This window comes from Glarea lozoyensis (assembly GCF_000409485.1).
Source record: "Glarea lozoyensis ATCC 20868 chromosome Unknown GLAREA3, whole genome shotgun sequence".
Lineage (NCBI taxonomy): Eukaryota > Fungi > Ascomycota > Leotiomycetes > Helotiales > Helotiaceae > Glarea > Glarea lozoyensis.
The window spans coordinates 462,895-482,073 of NW_007360998.1; the positions used below are offsets into that span (position 1 = coordinate 462,895).

The window sequence follows — 19,179 nt, forward strand, 5'->3', positions numbered from 1 at the left end:
AATGTACACACACTTGAGCTTTTTCTCGTAATTAAGAGACTAACACATACACATCAGCCATTAAGTTAGTGGCACTAACGTGTGTCTACTTAGATATGTTTATAAACCATCAATACTCAACATGTCTCCAAAAACTCGCACCTTACCAAAATACTTGCATATAGAGCCGCGCATGTCTCTTTTTGGGCTGTAGACCTACTATTCGCGATCTTTCACATAGAAAATTAGGCAATTCTACTTTTTGTCTATAAATGTAAGGTCTTTGAACGTGCTCGCTTGGCAATGGTTTTCTCGAAATCTTAAGATTTCTGCTGTCTTAGCTAGGCTTCTATGAGACTTGTGGTGGAAGCAGCATCCCCCTCCTTGACTTCCTGTCTCATGTTTATACATTCAAGATCTAAGTTTATGTTGTCGTACCGTGACAGCTATGATAAGTGAGATGGCAGCGCTTGCGAGCGAGAAAGCTATAAATGGCTATGTGAGTGACTGTACTGAAATATCAAAGAGAACTTGAAGGATGTGACGTACCAAAAGCTGCTTTGAACCCGCTCAGATACCCAGAAACGACTAGTCTATGTATCTTCTCACTAAGCGTGTTGATATACTCAATATCCTCAAGAGCTCGGTTTGCAATCTATCCCATCATCAGTCCCTCTCAACCCACACACAGCCCAGAAAGCAAACTTACCTGCAACCCATTCTTGACCCCTTTCAAGTGAAAATTAACTCCCTTCCCAGCCCCCCACTTAAACAAAGCGCCTGAGATACTAATCCCCGCCACCGTCCCAATACTCGAAAACATATACAATCCCGACCCGGCAATCGCGAATTCCTCCTCACTCACACACGCCGCCACCGCGATAAACAACGCCGAGTAAGACGTCCCGAGCGCGAGACCGCCGCCGAAGACATATAAGGATTCGGGGAAAGAGGTGTGGCCGTTCCAGCGGATGATGAGGAGAGTGTAGGTGATGCAGCCGAACACCCCGGAGAGGATGGTGGGGAGTAGGTATTTGGCGGAGCGCTTGATGTAGATACCGGTCAGGATGCCGCCAAACGTGTTGCCGAGGACGGCGGAGATGAGGTAGAGACCTGCTTTGCCGGGGGTGGCGCGGAGGGTGATTTGGAAGTAGAGGGGGATGGTGGACATTAACTGGAGAAGAATGTTAGAGAGGGTTTGGACGGTGAGGATAATAGGGGGGTTACTGTAAGTTGAGCGCCACTTTGGAGGGCGAGGATTGCGTAGCAGGATACTACGTCTCTTTGGACGAGGAGTTTTAGGGGGAAGATTGGTTCGGAGGCCTGGTATTTTTCGATGAGGCAGAATGTTATGAGGGATGCGAGGCCGATGGATATTGAGGCTATGGGTACGGCATCTGAGAGGTACTTTGCTTTGGCGAAGAGATCCAGGGAGAGGAGGATTAGTACTATGGAGAGGGAGAGGAAGAGTGAGCCTAGGAAGTCTATGCGAGAGAACTTTTCCCAGTGGGATTGCTTGACGTGGGTGTTGGTCTTTGGGAGTTTTAGCTGCCAGGCGACCAGGACGAAAGCTAAGAGAGCTATTGGACATTGGAAGTAGAATGACCTAAGGATACATGTTAACATGATTCTTCAAGTAATTTGGTAAATCCAACAGACCATCTCCAACCGAAATTTTGAGCTATATAGCCACCAAGTGGACCTCCTATACTGCGGCCTGTAGTCGATATTACGTTGACATAGCTTCTATAGGTAGCTACTTCTTTCATAGGAACGAGATCTGAGATTACTATTAATTCCGATTCCTTGCTTTACGCTGAGATTGAACGCTTACCAGATATCAGGATAGAAACCATGGACACCATACCAGCAGCTCCTGTGCCTCCCACTACTCGTCCAAAGATGATTTGACCCATAGACTGTCCAGACCCACTGCGTAAGACTTGTAAGAGACGATGATTTGGGCAGGAGTGTCACATGTTTGAGCATAAAGGCATACTTACGATATCGCAGATCCAAGCCCAAAAAGAACATAGTTCAAGAGCAAAATTACTTTACGTCCATAGATATTGCTCAGTTTACCATACTGGTACGCTAAATCAGCGACAAGTCTACATGCAATGATATAGCTAGCTACTCACAATAGGTTGCGCTGCGCATGACGCGAGCATAGCAGATGTGAGAAGCCACCTCCCACTTTCGAAGTCATTGAAATGAGATGAGATGTTTCCGTATGTCGCGAGGACAAGAGACCCATCTGAGTTTGAAATAAAAGCACCTCCTTGATATTAGCATAGAACACTCAAACGTCGGTCTGAGGTTTTGCATTTCATACCAATCAGTAGAACTGCTAAAACCCCGAAACTCGTCGGAGCACGAGGGGGATCAGAAGTATCTGGCGTTTCTCCTAATGTGGATTCGTCATCGTCACGCTTGAAATGTTAGCTTTTGTAAAGGCTACATTTGCCTAACTCACCTGAGTATTCTCGAGTAGCGATGTACGCTCAGTTGCGGTTGTCGCTGGTGGCGGATTGCTAGTGGTAGCCATTGTGACAAAAGACAGAGGGAAATCGATCAACAGGTCAAACAAACCTGAGTAAACCCAGAGGAATTAAGAGATAAAATGAGGATGAAAAATGTGAAATGAATGCTTTCCCTCACAGACGTAAAAGGTGGTCTCTAGCGCTTACCTATTTGGAGTTCACACTCCGATGCAAGATTTCAGGTACCGTTGTTTTGTACTCTCATCCCATTCTTTAGCAATTTCATTATCGACTAACAGAAAACGGCGAAGAGTCTTCGCCGGAAAGTGAGCTGTGTGGTTGGTTGCCTTTGATGTCGATTGACTGGATCGAAATGGCGAAATTGATGCAGACGCAGGGATCTACGGACGCACTTCGAGAACCCGACATCGTGGAGTTTGGAGCTACTTAGAACTATAGCATGCTGTAGGGTCTGTTGTCGGATAGGTATTCAATACTCGGTTGATCGTAGGAAGCCCCTCAAGAGGTTTGTAGATGTTTGAAGGAAGAGATCCTTGCTCCGCTCATGGGATGACAGGAGGTGGGTAGAGGCCGGGCTTTAGCGACATGCTCCTATTCGACTTTAGGTAACGGAGTTCACGAATCAATATAACGATATGGTTAGGAAGGAAACCAAAATTGTACAAGAGCTAGTAAAATCAGCTTTTTGTTTGCCTAGATACATTTCTAGAAAGAGACTGCTCTTGGAAGAAAAGTATCATCCACAGTCAACTACCTTTGTCGCGTGAAATAAGCTATCAAGAAAATCATATTCATCGTTCAAGCCGGCCAAGATACTTCGTGATACGTAGGAAGTTAGTTATGATTTGATTGTTGTCATTGAGAGCCAATGAATGTTCAAATGAATGGTGCGAAAGTGCCTCTTTCTTTGGCTATCGTTTTCTACGTATTATAAGCGAGAAGAAGCACGATTTCATTGACAGCTTTAATCATGAGGAAATATGCTCCAACAGGGGTCAGTACCGTCGCAGGAATGATCATTGATCAAGTCTGGATTGCTGGCCCTTGAAGCTCTTCGACAACCAAAAATCTAAACAGGAATTAAAAGCCCAGTATCCAACAAATCAAAAACGAATCCGGAGACTTTAATTTCTTTCGAAATATAAGGCGAGTTCTTTAAAAACTCAATATCATCCTTGACACTCTGTTTCAAACTACCCGGCACTATCATTAGCAATTCTTCCAAAAATACTATGTTTCACTTACTTCAAAATCTCGCCAAACTCGAAAGTATCTAATTTCTCATCCCCGAGACCACGAGATTTCATACTGCTACGGATCGCATCGTTTGTGAGATGTGTCATGCCGCAGTCTGATGATATCAGTTCAATTTTGCAAAGTAGGTAAAGAGGATCACGTACCTGAATGATGGATCACGACGACGTCTGTTATTTCTGTCATTGTAGAGAGAACGCATATGTCGCGGATTGCTGGTTCAGCGCGACCACCGGCATTGCGGACGACTACATACTCTGATGATGATGGTCAGCATCTGAGATAAGGCTGTATAATGGTGGAAGGCGTACCTTCGCGCTTGAAGAGGCCGAACTCTTCAGGAATTATGCGGGGATCACAACATGATACTATTTAAGTATATCAGTAACTGGGTAATCATGATTAAAGGAAAGTGCTAGTGAAGTGATGTGAACTTACTCAATATGACCATGGCGAATTTTCCTTTGCCGCTTAAGAAATGAGCGACATCATGGGGAGATGTGTAAGTTTTGGAATACTCTCTGAAACAAAATCAGTGCTGGTTCCATACAAACCAAGAAAGGGACCATACTTATTGCGAGAGACCAACGAGTCTACATTGGGTGGTAGAGAAGTCATGTCGGTTATCGAAGTTCTGTAGTACTATAGTAGATATCTGCTTGTCCTTGATTGGCGTATTTATTAGAGAAGAGTGAGGTAAACGATGTGAGTTTCTGTTCAATTGATTGCATACACAGTCTCCTCGCAAGTGCAGCTGTGCTTTTATATATCAACAGCCGGTAAATACTAAGTTTCCAAGTTGAGCGACTCGGTAATAGAAAGGATAGTAATATAACATAAGAACAAGCATTTGCTTTAGTCATGTTGAAGCTGAAAAGTTGCATATATATTCTCATGTATAAATGGATAGAAAACGCCGGAGTGAGTGACTCGGTGACAGGAATGATAATAAGAGATCAAGCATCAACCTTAGTCAGACTCTTGCTTGTGAAGGCCGGGAAAATGCAATCTTACATTGCAGCAGACCACTCGGCTGAACTCGAGCAATTGATCAAGAGCGCCACAAACGACGTAAATAGCAGATCATTGAACAGCTCTGGATGAAATTTGAGAGTTGTGCTGGATTGTGCATGAATATCGAATGTCTTTCCATTTTCACTTAAAATTTTCTCCTTGTATGCTCATGTATTGGCAGTTTTGCCTTCAAAAACATCGAAGACTTCTTCGGAGACGAGGAGAGAACATCATAATCGCACAACTTTAGCTTAAAAGCTGGTGCAAAATCTCCATCAATCCATTAATGGCTAGCCAGCAGACGTTGCTCATTTCAGAATGGATGAGAAGAATATTTGGCAGAATGGAAGTGAAATAACCACCATCAAGCTTGTCCTATGACGAAAATATTGGTTATTGAAGACAAAATCCAGACATTTCTCGTTGGCTCGTAGCAAACACGAAGGGAAGCGGGAGATAAGGTTCAAACATTGATACTTCGAAAAAAGCTTTTGGTCACGAGAGCTTATTGTTGTTTTATCACGTGGAGCTCATCTACTTGCAGCTAAGTGGCTTCAAGAAAGTCAATTTAGAAGAAGCTAAATGCAGGGAGAGTCGACTTATGCAAGTTAAGATAGTGTGCTTTCTACCGATTTTACTCTTTTGACAGCTGACAGAAGTTCACCATGTTTACCGCACAAGGTCACGAGCTCGTAGATCATCTGTGGAGCTGTTGAATAGTTTCAGTACGTATGTAGTTTGATCAGTCTCCAAAGGTCCTGTTTACCGAGAATAGTAGACGGAATGCGTTAATAATTTTGAGTAAACATTATTGTGTTTTGACTACCGCTTAATCTCCACATTGAGGTAGTTCGAAGAGCCTAACGCGAAGGGTACTCATCCGCCGTGATGATCTGTTCGAGGCGCCTCTTCTCGCAGTGCACGCCATTTCTCAATTGCTGAAAATCATAGACGAGATAACGATATTTTATCAATCATTTTGAGAAACCATCGTGATTTGTCTGCCACTTCTCCTATCTACCGTGAGCCTTTCAAGTGAAGTGTATGGTAGAATTGTTCGGAAGTTACTGGAGCCTACTCTCACATGTTAGTTCAGTACCAACCAAGGAAAAGGGTCCTTTGTCGTCAGACCACCAGCCACATGCCCCCCAATCCACGCTAGTGATGACGTACCATCGTTGCGGTAGTCGCACCGCCACCATTGCCCCGCGCTCCTTGTTGTTTAAGAGCTGAGGATTCCATTCCACCACCACTACACAAAACCATACTCACAAGAACAAAATCTCTCACATACAATAGAACACTCAAATCACCCTCAAACTTATTCCAGATACCATTCCATTACCCAGCAAGATGTCGGCAGCCACAGTTTACGTTACCAACATTAGCTCTCAGACGAGCGAGAAGGAGGTCAAAGACTTCTTTTCATTCTGGTAAGCTTCAAATGATGCCACCCATATTTGTCTTGCGCTAACTCTCTTTCACAGTGGTAAGATTTCAAACATCGAGATCACTTCTACCGGCGAGACGCAAAAGGCCACAGTCACCTTTGAGAAGCCCACCGCCGCCAAGACAGCACTCCTCCTTGACAACACCTCTTTGGGTGCCACCCAGGTCAAGGTCGCAAGCGCTACCGGAGGTTCTTCATCTTCAGACGACGATGGAAGCCACGCCACCTCAAACGAGCAGCGAGATAGCGACGACATCACCCAAGAAGAGAAGCCAAGAAGCCGTATCGTCGCAGAATACCTAGCTCATGGATACGTAATTGGCGACAACGCAGTACAAAAGGCTATCGATCTCGATTCCAAGCACGGCGTCTCTAGCAGATTCATGGCCACCCTTTCAAACCTCGATAGCAAATACCACGCCACCGACAAGGCCAAGTCCGTCGATCAATCATATGGTGTTACCCAGAAGACCAACAGCCTTTTGTCAGGCCTATCATCCTACTTCGTCAAGGCCACAGATACTCCAACCGGCCAGAAGCTCGTCAACTTCTACTCCCAGACATCACGACAAGTTCAGGATATCCACGCAGAGGCAAGACGCTTGGCAGATTTGAAGAAGCAAGATAGTGGTGTGACCACCGTTCCAGGGACCGAGAAGACAACTTGTAAGTGCGGAAGCAATGCAGAGCAATGTCCTTGTGCTCCTGGCGCCTGTGCCTGCACTGGATGTGAGAAATCGGACGTCAAGAAAGTAGCAGATGGGAAGACCAAATGCAACTGCGCTGGCGACAGTGGTGTGTGTGGTTGCGCTCCAGGAGAATGTACTTGCGGATCGTGCCCAAAAGCCGACACCAAGAGTGCCACTGAAAAGACGACCTGATCGATCGACTTTTAGACGGACCGATTTTCTTAAAATGTTTTATTATTATTCTCACTTTGGGGCGAGGGTGCCTGCTGACATGGTGTGTTTGTGTGTCTTGCAGCTAGTACCACTTCTGAACCACCTGCATACGATGCATCTGGTGCGCCTGCTGCTGCTTCGGAAAAGGCTTCTTATGCTTAGCGGAGGTTCTTTGATTTTATGGGGCTGCGAAAAAACGGATATGATGGGAGAGGGCGTGTTTTCAGCGGGTTATGATGGATGGAGAGCGATGCGAGTTGAATATGAATAGCGACGTCTTTTATGATGCGAATGGATGATATTTAATGCAATCCCATATTTTCGAACACATCCTTGGAACCACTGTTCGTGAAGCATGCTCGCTGTCGAGAAATGTATATTTCTTCGATCAAGTTGACACATCATCGACTTGAACGCTGAGCACAAGTACCTTGCAAACTAATGATTTGGCTCATCGGAATGTACAGGAGGTTCCGCTACTGCTCTTGTCCTTCTTGGCCATGAACGAAATCTTACTTTATAGTAATCGAACAACTGCACATGTCGAGCATAGGTCAAGATCGTTCTCGGGCGGACAAAGCCATTGAAACAGAACCTTATGATCATTGATCTGTATTTGATATCCTTAACTAAAAGACCACCCAAACGCCATTCATTTTGTTCGCCTTCCATAACTCGGTTTCAGTAATATTCCTCGTTAACAGCCACAGGAATTCCTATCATAGGTATCAAATCATAAAAGCCACGCTCAGCTCCTCTTTCCTATACCGATGAAACCCTACCTTAAAACCCCAGCACTCCTAGCACTCTCACCGACCCTCACACCATCTTCCTCACCTTCCTTCTCTCTTTCCCTTCCCCTTCCCACACCAGAGATATTCTCCATCACACTTGCGCTCGTAGACACACTCTCGCTTCTGGTCCTACTCGCGTCACTCTGGCGCCTTACCCGGATTGTGCGTTCCAGTTCCCTGATTCGTCGCTTGAGGGTCTCGTTCTCGCGTTTCACAGCCTCGAGTTCGTGACGGTGGTATGCCGTCTCTTCATAGCGTCCAGAAGTCTGCACACTTGTGACAGAGTCTGAACGATGACCATCTCCACCATGCAACCCTGTGATGTGCCCTGATGATGGCTCGCGGTGTTGAGGTAGAGCCGGTCGTTGTGAATAGAAGTATGGGAAGTGTTCTGGGTGCTGATAGCTAGAACTCAGGAGTGCTGGGCTGCTTGCTCCGCTCCGCCCTTGCATTGAGTTTTGACGACTCAGAGATTGTGATTGAGGGATCGAATCGTGGCGTGGTATATTTCCCCGAGTTCGGTCTGCGGTTGAGGACGGTACTAAACCAGCGATACCAGCAGTGCCTGATGTAATGCTACGTGTGCTGGTGGAGGATGAAGTTCGGTGATGGCGTCTTTGAGAGGGTGCTGGGTGGCTTGGTCCAGAAAGGAGGTGGTTTGAGTGGTTATCTGTGCTGTCTGGAAGACCAGTAGAGGTAGAAGATGCATTTGAAACGACAGAGGCATTCTGAGCTGCTCGAAGCAAAGAGAGTTCGCGGGTTAATCGATTGACCTGTTTGGGATGTGTCAGTAACTGCCTGTCAAAAATGTAATTGCATAGGTTCCGCGAAAGCATAGCCAGCCTGCCTCAAGATGCTTCTGCAAACAGTACCAAAATGTAACGAGTCTGAAAGATAGTTGAACAGGAGTATCATCTCGTCGGTCATGTACCCACGCCCACCATCAACGAAAATGCTACTTACCACGGCTTCCTGTTCCTTCTCCAACTGTAAATGCAAATCTGCAGCGGTCAAAGGTCTAGGATGTCTCAATGGTCCAGGGCCCGTTCCTACCCCAGTGCTATCCCCAATAACCTGTGTGCCTGTTGTTGTGGTAGAAGCCATTCCAGGGGAAGCCAATGGTGGCGAAATAGTATGATGTGCAACGGTACTCTGATTTGATGGCAGGATGTTCAGAGAAGGAGAGGTGGGAGGGAGACTGGGTGGAGGCATTTGCTGAGACGCTGGTCTGGAGCTGTTTCGAGGGGATGCGGCAGGTGGTCGAGGGGATGGTGGGACGGAATTGAGATCAGGAGCCATGATGGATTGATTTAATGCTCTTACGAAGATATATGTGAATGATCTTAGTCTTAGAAGTTTATATCATCTAAATTCCTCTCCAGCTTTCGTTTGTTTGTTGACAGGAACGCGTCAATAGATGCATGATTGAAGTGAGTTGTCCTGGGTCATGTTCGGGCCAATGCAACGGTACGGAGCAAGGGTCCAGGCCTATCACGTGAAAAGGAGTTTATCAGCCTTATGTTCCACCCCACCTGATCAGCCTCGTCAACCGGTTAGAAGGCGATATTATGACGTAGATGGTATGGTGGGGGACAAAACCGAGAACCACAATCGCAATGTCAACAATTTCCCTCACTTTCCCATCAAACTTGTCGAACTCAGAAGAATACAATTGTAAGTAACCCGTCTGATTTCATTTCTGGCAGCAAATGATTGCATCAAGCGGCCTCATCTCATCACAATTCTACCCATTGCAACCCGGGGACACCGGCCCATTTCTACCCCTCATTACGCTGCAAACCTTTCACAAGAGTTGAGTCTAACGGTTGATAGAAAAACTTTCAATCCATAACAACATCAAGATGTCTTCAAAAGAAGGTCGTCAATCTCCTGCACCAGAGGAATCCACTGGAGCTCAGCAACAAGACACCCCAGGTGATGGACAGGGAGTAAACCCAAACACCAACAACAAGGAGGAGAGCAAGTCCCAGCTTGATGTATGTTTATGTTTCTCGATATCAAATCCTGAACCCAAGTGACACAGGCTTACAGATGTATCAATAGGATCTTTCATCAAACCCAAAACCAGTCCTCCAAGACCACATCAAGGAGACCGTCAGCAAGACAACAGATCCATCTCAGAGTTCAAAATAGAGGGATGAGATTTTTGTAATGAAAAGAGTACTGAGCTGAAGCGTTGCTATGAGATACGGAAATATGATGGAGATCCGATAGAGTACATATGGGTAGCCTCTGGGCGATATAGATGAATTCAATATCAAGGACACCGCTGCCGTCCCAAAGCGTGAAATAAACTCACAAAATGGCCCCTTCACTTTATCCTTTTGGTCGTGATGATCATTGTTATATCCATATGGTTAACTTAAATATCTCATGTGGTTGCTTGGCGCTGTTTGGGGAAGGTTGATTTCTGATGTATCGAACCCTGACCGACAAGACCTGCCCACAAATGGCTGAGTTGATGCCCACTGGAGAACGAGATACGAAGAATTTACATTGAATGTCAAACGTAATGTATGTATATGATGGCGTCCGACTCAAAATCAACCGCTTCTGAGATTTGCGAGCACAGCTGCGATGCCCTCACTCAGTTCATTATCCTTTCTGGAGATTTCTCGCTTTCTTTCCTTGGCTAATCGTGCCTCTTCTTCCGCTGCAGCGCTCATCAAAGCATCTTCTTCGTCATCGTCAGCAGGGTCTAGTAACTCAAATGGCCTTTGCAAGCCCTGAACCGTGTCGTTCGGCGTGTCATTCTCCCTACCCAAAGGCCGGTCCCGTGCGGGGATCGTGTCAAGGCCAACGGCTCGGTTCAGAACATCACTAGAATCTGCTTCTCCGTCTTGTGTCGTTTCCTTCCTGGTAAGACCACGTCTCGCAGCTTTGCGAGCTCTAAATGGCTCATCAACAACAGTACACCATTTTCGAACCTTTTTTTCACCCCAGCCACCAACTATGGCTATTTCCTCTGGCCTCGCATTGACAGCGTTTTTGATACTGCCGAAAGCACTCACCAACGAAACGGCATCGGTTTTATTGATACTCCGTGGAATGGTGATAAACTCCACCATTTTCTCTGCATATCCTTTACTCTCTGATCCTCGGATGGCTGATGGTTTGGCATGCTCAAAGCTCTTGTAAAGCTCCAGATACCGCGCTGCTTCCGCGGCGCTCCAGCACAATATGACCGTGACATTGTTGATCATGCTCGACTTTGACAGCTCTTTCAAGCTCTCTTCATGATTCGTAATATCCACCATAGTAAGCAAAATCCGCAGATTGAACTTTCCTTGAAGACCTTTGATGCGATTGTATATGTATTCCGGGTGTAGACGGTGGTATTTCAGGGAGAGAAACAGAGCACATGTCGTAAGACCAAGAACATAATCGGCGAGTATGTCGGAATACTCCCAGGCGAAGGACCGCAGATTTGTGAGAATCGGATTTCCTTTCTGGCGCGTCGATACTAGAATGGAAGAACCTGTAGACTTCGACGCAATGGCTTGTGGCGTGGGTTGGACGACCTTCGGCCCAGAAGTATTCGGCGCAGGAGGAGCACGATCGAGTCTTTGAGGTGTAGGTTGCTCAACGCGTTGTGGCGTGGGTTGTTGTATACGAGCTGAAGAGGCTGGCGTTACAGCAGCTTCAGATGATGCTACCAGAGCTGCTAAAAAGTCGGCATCTGTGCCATACTCATCGTCGTCGTCCATGGTCTCGGGTGCAGCAAAAGAGTAGCGTTTGGGTCTCAGCTAGAAGATATTGCAGGCGGTGAAGATATTCGCACGCGTGGTGTCAATCGATTACACAGTGTACCCCAAATAATTCTTCGCCGACATGGTAGCCTCGATTTCTAGAAGCGTTCTGTCGCAAAGCCGAATCGACATTTGTCGAAATGGCTGTGGTACTCGGGGTACGAATTGGTGATCAAAGGAACCGGAAGGTGTTGTACACGCGGCAGCTCCGTATCTCGCGAATTGCTAAAACGTGGCGATAGTGTATCAAATGCCGCGTACGGGTATTTTTTGAATTGAACTGAGCATATCTCTGGCGTTCGCGATTCTCACCGTCGAGAGCTTCACCATGGATGATTTCAATTGAGGCCCACTATGACCTAATGAGGTTAGCCACATTTCTAACGTCGACTTCTTTTGCTTCAGACTCCGGTTACATTGCTACAACCTACTTTAACACGATTTTTTATACCTTACCTTACAGATTCAAACATGATTCGTTTCCAAGACTTCTTGGATCCCGCTGTTATGGGATGATTACACGAAAACGATCGGTCTGGGATTTCGCACAGCGGTATGTCCGTATCAAACACGTTTGTGACACTACCTACATCAGCGATGGACCGGCGTCCTAGATTTGTGTTACCCATTGATCACAACGGATAACGAATTATTGGCATGCGTCCATCAGCGACCGTTCTATAAAAGCCCGCTTGTTCATTAAGGATGTCAAACTGCCAGCTTTACCTATTGGCGGTACGACAGTGATCTGCCAGATCGATTTGGATGCGCGCATGCCTTTGAGTCACATTCCCTGTTGAGTAATTGGGTATCACCATAACCGGTAGCTATACTGTATGCTGTGGTTCGATTTATGTTTGTCGTCGGCTGAGGTGGTAGTGCTGGCTATTCTGAAGTCAAAATTCTTCTAGTATGTCAGCACTCGTTTGTAACTCATATTGACTCGACTTGAAACGTCTACTACCCGAAAGTACACCTCAAAGCCTGTTGCTGGTCTAATTCTCTTACGAACTAAATCTAGTTGCAATTGAATTGCTCACAACTTGTTATTTTTCTGGGATTGCCGTCGATACGCGGATTTCCTACTTTTTCCAACCTTGGCTCATTGAGGTAGCAAAGCGCAGTCGATGAATCAATCGTTTGAATCTGGTTGATTTGAATGGGCGGTGATTCGAGGTGGGTAAAGGTGAGCTAGACTATACATGGGACAAGAAGAGGAATCAGGTTAACCTCCTGCTCTCTTCACCTTACCACATGGCACTCAGCCGACGACAACGATTCTCTGTCATATAGTCTAGACTTATATCTTGGTAATACTGTGCTACAACAGAGAGTGAAGACCGGACGTCAGTCTAGCTACGCACCGCTTCTTCTTGCCATCTATATTTTCGAACGTCGTCTTTTCCTTTCCTACGATCTTATTTCGAACTCTCTTCTCGTCCACCAAGCATATCTTTTTACACATAATGGCGACTATTTCTGCTTCTAGAATGACGAATTTAGCAAGTACAGCACCACCAGATCTAAGCGTCTCATCTTCAGGAATCTTTGCTGGACCGAGTAGTCAGAAGTTCTCTTCCTCAGATCCCCCAGCGACGACCGGAGACCAAAACAAAAGCCAGCATGCAGACAAAATCCAACAATCGACTGAAGACGAAGGATGGCGCAAGATCGTCCGAAATTTCACACCATCGTAAGCATCTCCCCAGGCTTTCTAACATTTCTCGACTTCCCATATCCGAGTTTCGAGCCTCCCTATGTTAGCATAAGTATTATCTTAAAGGCTAACGATCTCCTCCAAGATGGTTCTCTGTGAATATGGGGACAGGTATAGTCTCAATACTCCTTCATACCATTCCATTCAACGGAAGCTGGCTCTACTGGATCTCAATCGCAATCTTTGCGCTCAATGTCATCTTATTTTGCACTTTCTTCGCCGTCTCTTTTCTCCGATACACCCTATATCCTGAGATTTGGGGCGCCATGATCAGACACCCGGGCCAAAGTCTTTTTCTGGGAACCTTTCCAATGGGACTTGCTACAATCATAAACATGCTTGTCTTGGTATGTGTTCCTGTTATGGGACATCGGGCAATACAACTTGTAAGTTGTTTCATCTTACCAAGTATTTACGCACGGGTTCTGACATTCACAGGCTTGGACTCTATGGTGGTTCGATGCTGCAGTATCTATAGCTTGCTGCTTCTACGTTCCGTTTGCGATGTAGGTTTTCTCCCTTGGCCTTTCAGATTAGTCATTTCCTAACAGCAGGATAGCATGACTCTCCATACAACGTCTTTGAACAAGATGACAGCCCCTTGGCTTCTGCCAATCGTAGCACCCATCGTTGCAGCCGCTACTGGTGCAGTCGTTGCCAGCGTTCTCCCTCCGCAAGAGGCTCTCTGGACTATAATCGCGTCGTACATCCTCTGGGGAATCGGTGTCCCTACAGCCATGGTCATTTTGGTGATCTATTTTCAACGGCTCACCATGGTTTCCTTACCCCCAATTGAAGTCGCTGTATCAGTATTCCTTCCTCTAGGACCACTCGGCCAAGGTGGTTACGGTATCATGAAGCTCGGCAAACTAGCACTTATAGTCTTTCCTGAAACCCACACACTCTCCGAACATATGGTTAATGCTGGCGAGATACTATACGTGGTGGGTTGGCTGACTGCTACCATTATGTGGGGATTTGCTCTGGTCTGGCTGTTCTTCGCGGTGATGAGTGTCAGCAGAATGAGGTTTCCCTTTAATATGGGTTGGTGGGCCTTCACTTTCCCATTGGGTGTCTTTACATCTAGCACTCTTCAAATGGGACGGGAGTTGCCAAGTCGGTTCTTTGATATCTTCGGGACAGTACGTGTCTGCTCATTTCTGTTCTATATATTATGCGACATTTACTGATATCAAGTACAGATTACTGCAACAGCCGTGACGCTTCTGTGGATCGTTGTTGCAATAAAAACCATTCAGGGTGTTGCGAACGGAACGCTATTCGTTGCTCCGGACCTGGCTTCTCTGAAAGATAAATCCAAGGAAACGGATGTCGAGGCTGGGATTCCGAGCAAAACTTGATGAAAACCTCAGCACTTATTCTAGTTCATACCTCGCTGACTTTTTACCCCGCAATTCATGGAATGGATGCATCTCTTATTACGATAGATCACGACAGGCTCGAGCGCTTTGCTATATATTTTGCGCACAGGCGAAAGTAATGAATCAAGCATACCCAGGTAGCCATGTTACCTACGAAACCCAAAGGCATAAAGTCGCATAAATCTGCTTCATATACAAAATAAAAATAGAATCAACTCCACCCCCCCCCAAATTATGTTCTGAAATTGTGATTTGTGTGATCAGATTCAAGGAAACAGTCCCGGATCTGAAGCTAAAGTATTGACTCTGACTCGTTCTTTCAAGAAAAGCTAATACTGTACTTGTGAGCTTTTAAGCTGCTCAATTTTACCTCAAAAAGTGCCATACGCAATTCAACGTCCCATCAAAGCTCCATGTCCACCATGCATCTACTCACTCTCATCCACCATTTCTTCATCTGAAGTCTCCGACCTCACCTCTTCATCCGAATTCTCCTCTTCCACCACTTCTTCATCCAAGTTCTCCTCTTCCATCACCTCTTCATTTGAAGCTTCCGACCTCACTTCTTCATCCGAAACCTCCACCTTTACCACTTCCTTAACTGATCCAGCATCCAAACCCATCAGCTTGTCAATCTCCGCTTCCAACCCACCTTTAGCATACTTCTCCGCCCAAAGCTCCCTGTGAAAGAGTTCATCCATAACCTCATCCGACGGGTCCTCTGTGAATCTACCATCCAAAACAGTGTATTTCTCCTTCAAATACTTCTTCCACTGATCATCGCTTAACGTCTTCTCACTAAGCACTGATATTTCGGTTTTGATGCGCTCAACCTCGGGCGCCGAAGGACCTGTACATGAGAGGTATGCTTTATGTGCCAGCAGTGCCTGACATCGGTCATGTTAGTATCCTTAGGGTACACTTTGTAGGTAATACAACACTCACAAAATCCTCAAACCTAACCAAATCCTTCACATATCCCATAAGCCTCATGCAATCCAAAAACAACCTCGCAATCCTAAAATCAGTATCCATTCCCTCATCAACCAACAACCCCCAAAGACACCGTCCCAACATCATCGTCGTCCCCAACTCAATCTTCTCATCCCCTACCACATCCTCATGGATCTTCGTCCACAATCTATCAACCAACACCGCTCTCTCTTGCGCTTTCTTCTTCCCCTTGGATTCAGGATACCGACACCAATTGTTACACCAACAAGTGAATCCGAAATACTTCTTCAAATAAGGGTTTGAGAGACGGAGGTCGGGGATGTAGGAGATGGTTAGTTCTTCGTCTTCGGCGATGTCGGTGATGGCGTAGAGGAGAAGGAGATCGCGGGAGCTGTCGTAAGTTTGGAGTGTGTTGGGTTTACAGGCGTGGTTTAATTTGGAGAGGTAGGAGAGGAAGATCCCCAGGGTGTTGTGGTGAGGGGAGGTGGTGTTATGGGTCAGGGGGATGGCGTTTGTTTTTACGAGACCTCTGCACTCGAATAAGTGGGTGGTCTATATAAAGATAGGGAATCAAAGGTCACATACAACCAAGGCGTATCCAAAAAACCCTCATCCACCGCCACAAACTCCTGATTATTCCCCATCTCCCTCAAAATCTTCATCTCCTCCTTCGTCACCCCCTTAAAACTCGTCTCTAAACTTTCCTCCAATTCCTTACTTGGCTTCATACCCAAAACAGCCGTAGGACCAGTCCAAATAGGTTTCTCCTCCCATATCTGAGATCCCGCGGATATAGCTTGGTTTGCGAGGAGTCCTTGTCCACAATTGTGATTTGCGAATGTGGAGATGCGGAAGAGTAGTGGTTGCCTTCCATTTGGACCTGAAATTGGACCTTTGAATCGCTTGGATTTGGAGGTTAAGGGGAGGAGGAGACGTTCTGGGGGTGAGATGCTGGGAAGTGAGACGGCAGGTTCGCGTCGATGGTAGGGGCGTTTTGGCTTGTCGGCCATTTTTGGTTAGATGGTTGGAGGTCGGTTATGAGTGAAATGATTCTGGGAGATCGGTAGGATGGATTTTGAGAGGGGTGAGATGAAAATGAGGAACAACATTTGTTATCCCGAAGTTTGGTGAATCTATGCTAGGTATGCTGTATTGAGTAAGAAACCACTATCATTTGCATGCCACCAGCTCACGATTTCGGAAATATACATTCAGATTACCCAAGTAGGTTTGCTATCGACAGACAAAATACTCATTAAGAAAAATAATAGTTTTCAAGGAGCAATGGAGGTGGAAAAGAGGGAGGCTAATAGTCAAACTGTCCACAAGTTTGTTACTGCTCACAGGATGGATTAAACAAGAACGAACTTGAGCAGGGTAGTTCGAGCAGCAGCAAGTATGAAAAATGTACGAAGAAGACATACAACTTATTACTTACAACTACACAATCCTTCGGGTCCCCCACATAGCATTCCATATTCCCAGCTACAAACATACATAAAACTTCAACATCATTGAAAGAAAAGTGACATGGCCCTGTAGTCCGAATCTACAGAGTCCATCAACCTTCCAGATAGTACCTGTTCTAATAATTGAGGCCTTGTTTTTCCTCGCTACCTCCTCGTTTCACAGTCATTGGTAGACAACCAGTTACCATCGTAAAAGTCTGCCTCAATGTTGTTTGTACTTCGAAATTCGCCTTATTGAATGACACACGAAAATGCTAGAATTAATGGCTGGGTTCGAGTATTCCGTCGAATCTGCTTCGATGAGTGCGGCTTTCCCGACGCGAATCTTATTCACCCTGTAGACTGTTAACAAGCTGTGATTCGTATATAACCCATCTGCTCTTTCAGGAGCCAAGAAATATGCTGCAGAAATCCATCTTCCGCCCTCCAATTCAGGATAATTCGACGCCTGAGGCCTTGCTCTTGGGATGGCCTGCGAAATGCTGTAACGGGTCTTGAGATTAGATTGATAGTTAATGGTGCGATGGTCGATTTGAACACAATAGACGCGTCTCGAACACTGATACCATGCTGCACATGCGATGGCCCAATACTTAGCAATCTCTAAAATTCGTCACAAGAGTATCCCAGAATAGCCAACGGATGCTTTGCAATGGTCGTTTGCATTCATGAAAGTACACCTAAGCAAGCCTTAACCATGCCCATGTAAACCCTCACCCAACCTGCGTAATCGACAAGAAAACACCAGAGAAAATCACGCCCTTTATTTCTTAGCAGCGGCAGCCTCATCAGCCTTCTCTCTTGCTCTCTTCTCCCTCTTTCCTTGGTTTCGCTTCTCGCTTCTCGCATCCCTGAGTTTTCTGAACGCACCACCCTCAACTGGCGATGGCTCATCACCCTTCTTGATCTCTGTGAATCCGGCCTCAGCGTTGACAATTGGAAGGCTAGCCTTGACGCTTGTGATGGTGTTCTTGGCTCCAGACAACTCCTCCTTGGTGGCATCACCCTTCTTGTGTTGACCCAATTTGCGTGGGAAGAGAATAAGACGGGCGCGGTATGCCTTTAGACGTTCGACGTTGACGGAGAGGGATTCGGTGGAGAGGTTTTGGCGGCGGGGGTCAACGGAAATACCGATCGTTGGTGCGAGCTTGCGTGGGATACCAGCTTCCTGCGAATTGTTAGAAACGAGTTCTCCAACCTCCAAGCCCCTGCGCTATCTAGTCTCTTACCTTCAATTCGGTCAAGGTGAAACCACGTCCAGCTCGTACACGGCGGTTGTATTTGATTGTTGGGCATCGGACAATTGGTCTCAATTTGTCGACTGGTCGTGGGGCGACAGCTGCGGCCTTTGAGAGACGAGCATTACGGCGTCTGAGTTTGCGGCCAGGCTATTGATTCTGTGTTAGAACTTCCTCTCCATCCTGTCCATCCATCTGTGTTTGGTATTTACCTGGTCGAAGTGAACTCGGACTCGTCGTTGCCAATCCTTGCGGAAATCTACTTTGAATTAGCACTCAATCTGGTCGCCAATGAATGGAAGCGCCGTACGGTTGTGAGGAATCTGCTGGTTGTGCTTGATCGCCATTTTGTCGGATTGCGATCAAGAATTCTGTTGTCGATTGTCGTGATGTCGGATTTGCACGAAATCTTTTGGCGTAGTAGCCCTGATGGTTCGGTAGAAGCGAGCCCACAAAGCGATTTTTGGAAAATTATCTGTGCAGCCTTAGGCACTAAGTGCCACACCTAGCCCGCACCGCCACACCAAGGTCCTTTTAACCTTGGAAGTTGCAAGCACGTGCCGAAGTCGCTTGCCCGCAAACGGTGGAGATCCAGGATTTCAACCTCAAGAAGCAAATGCTTCCTCCATTATTCCCCATTTTAATTTGGGTTATTCTTTCTACAATTGGTAGGTAATTCTGTTTAAGCAAAAGAATTCTAACATTGTGTGCAAACCTATAAAAAAGCGCGCCTAACCAACTATCAAACAAGA

The 19,179-nt window shown here is 46.1% G+C and overlaps 9 protein-coding genes across 9 annotated transcripts; 3 read left to right on the top strand and 6 right to left on the bottom strand.

Annotated features, from left to right (window-relative positions):
- Positions 1-320: 320 nt before the first annotated feature.
- On the bottom strand, positions 321-2,527 carry GLAREA_00165 (MFS general substrate transporter; the record flags this gene model as incomplete). The annotated part of the gene is made up of 11 exons (XM_008084925.1): positions 321-371; positions 418-464; positions 529-634; positions 689-1,153; positions 1,207-1,585; positions 1,639-1,759; positions 1,814-1,911; positions 1,983-2,065; positions 2,121-2,260; positions 2,315-2,411; positions 2,456-2,527. The coding sequence occupies 11 exons, from the start codon at positions 2,525-2,527 to the stop codon at positions 321-323; spliced, it is 1,659 nt and encodes a 552-aa protein (XP_008083116.1).
- A 1,025-nt stretch (positions 2,528-3,552) lies between these two features.
- GLAREA_00166 (beta-carbonic anhydrase, cab) lies at positions 3,553-4,355 on the bottom strand (the record flags this gene model as incomplete). The annotated part of the gene is made up of 6 exons (XM_008084926.1): positions 3,553-3,676; positions 3,729-3,834; positions 3,884-3,994; positions 4,049-4,105; positions 4,176-4,258; positions 4,309-4,355. The coding sequence occupies 6 exons, from the start codon at positions 4,353-4,355 to the stop codon at positions 3,553-3,555; spliced, it is 528 nt and encodes a 175-aa protein (XP_008083117.1).
- A 1,749-nt stretch (positions 4,356-6,104) lies between these two features.
- GLAREA_00167 (RNA-binding, RBD) lies at positions 6,105-7,265 on the top strand (the record flags this gene model as incomplete). The annotated part of the gene is made up of 3 exons (XM_008084927.1): positions 6,105-6,184; positions 6,239-6,996; positions 7,186-7,265. 3 exons carry the CDS (start codon positions 6,105-6,107, stop codon positions 7,263-7,265), a joined length of 918 nt encoding a protein of 305 aa, XP_008083118.1.
- A 616-nt stretch (positions 7,266-7,881) lies between these two features.
- On the bottom strand, positions 7,882-9,196 carry GLAREA_00168 (uncharacterized protein; the record flags this gene model as incomplete). The annotated part of the gene is made up of 2 exons (XM_008084928.1): positions 7,882-8,670; positions 8,861-9,196. 2 exons carry the CDS (start codon positions 9,194-9,196, stop codon positions 7,882-7,884), a joined length of 1,125 nt encoding a protein of 374 aa, XP_008083119.1.
- Positions 9,197-9,759: 563 nt separating this feature from the next.
- Positions 9,760-10,051, top strand: GLAREA_00169 (uncharacterized protein; the record flags this gene model as incomplete). The annotated part of the gene is made up of 2 exons (XM_008084929.1): positions 9,760-9,894; positions 9,962-10,051. The coding sequence occupies 2 exons, from the start codon at positions 9,760-9,762 to the stop codon at positions 10,049-10,051; spliced, it is 225 nt and encodes a 74-aa protein (XP_008083120.1).
- Positions 10,052-10,461: 410 nt separating this feature from the next.
- Positions 10,462-11,625, bottom strand: GLAREA_00170 (Restriction endonuclease-like protein; the record flags this gene model as incomplete). Its single annotated transcript, XM_008084930.1, has 1 exon — positions 10,462-11,625. The coding sequence occupies one exon, from the start codon at positions 11,623-11,625 to the stop codon at positions 10,462-10,464; it is 1,164 nt and encodes a 387-aa protein (XP_008083121.1).
- A 1,508-nt stretch (positions 11,626-13,133) lies between these two features.
- On the top strand, positions 13,134-14,745 carry GLAREA_00171 (sulfite transporter Ssu1; the record flags this gene model as incomplete). Its single annotated transcript, XM_008084931.1, has 5 exons — positions 13,134-13,360; positions 13,470-13,770; positions 13,823-13,890; positions 13,944-14,526; positions 14,587-14,745. The coding sequence occupies 5 exons, from the start codon at positions 13,134-13,136 to the stop codon at positions 14,743-14,745; spliced, it is 1,338 nt and encodes a 445-aa protein (XP_008083122.1).
- A 449-nt stretch (positions 14,746-15,194) lies between these two features.
- Positions 15,195-16,730, bottom strand: GLAREA_00172 (SET; the record flags this gene model as incomplete). Its single annotated transcript, XM_008084932.1, has 3 exons — positions 15,195-15,653; positions 15,712-16,249; positions 16,306-16,730. The coding sequence occupies 3 exons, from the start codon at positions 16,728-16,730 to the stop codon at positions 15,195-15,197; spliced, it is 1,422 nt and encodes a 473-aa protein (XP_008083123.1).
- Positions 16,731-17,952: 1,222 nt separating this feature from the next.
- On the bottom strand, positions 17,953-18,774 carry GLAREA_00173 (60S ribosomal protein L13; the record flags this gene model as incomplete). The annotated part of the gene is made up of 4 exons (XM_008084933.1): positions 17,953-18,357; positions 18,419-18,577; positions 18,640-18,686; positions 18,738-18,774. 4 exons carry the CDS (start codon positions 18,772-18,774, stop codon positions 17,953-17,955), a joined length of 648 nt encoding a protein of 215 aa, XP_008083124.1.
- Between the last annotated feature and the right edge of the window lie 405 nt (positions 18,775-19,179).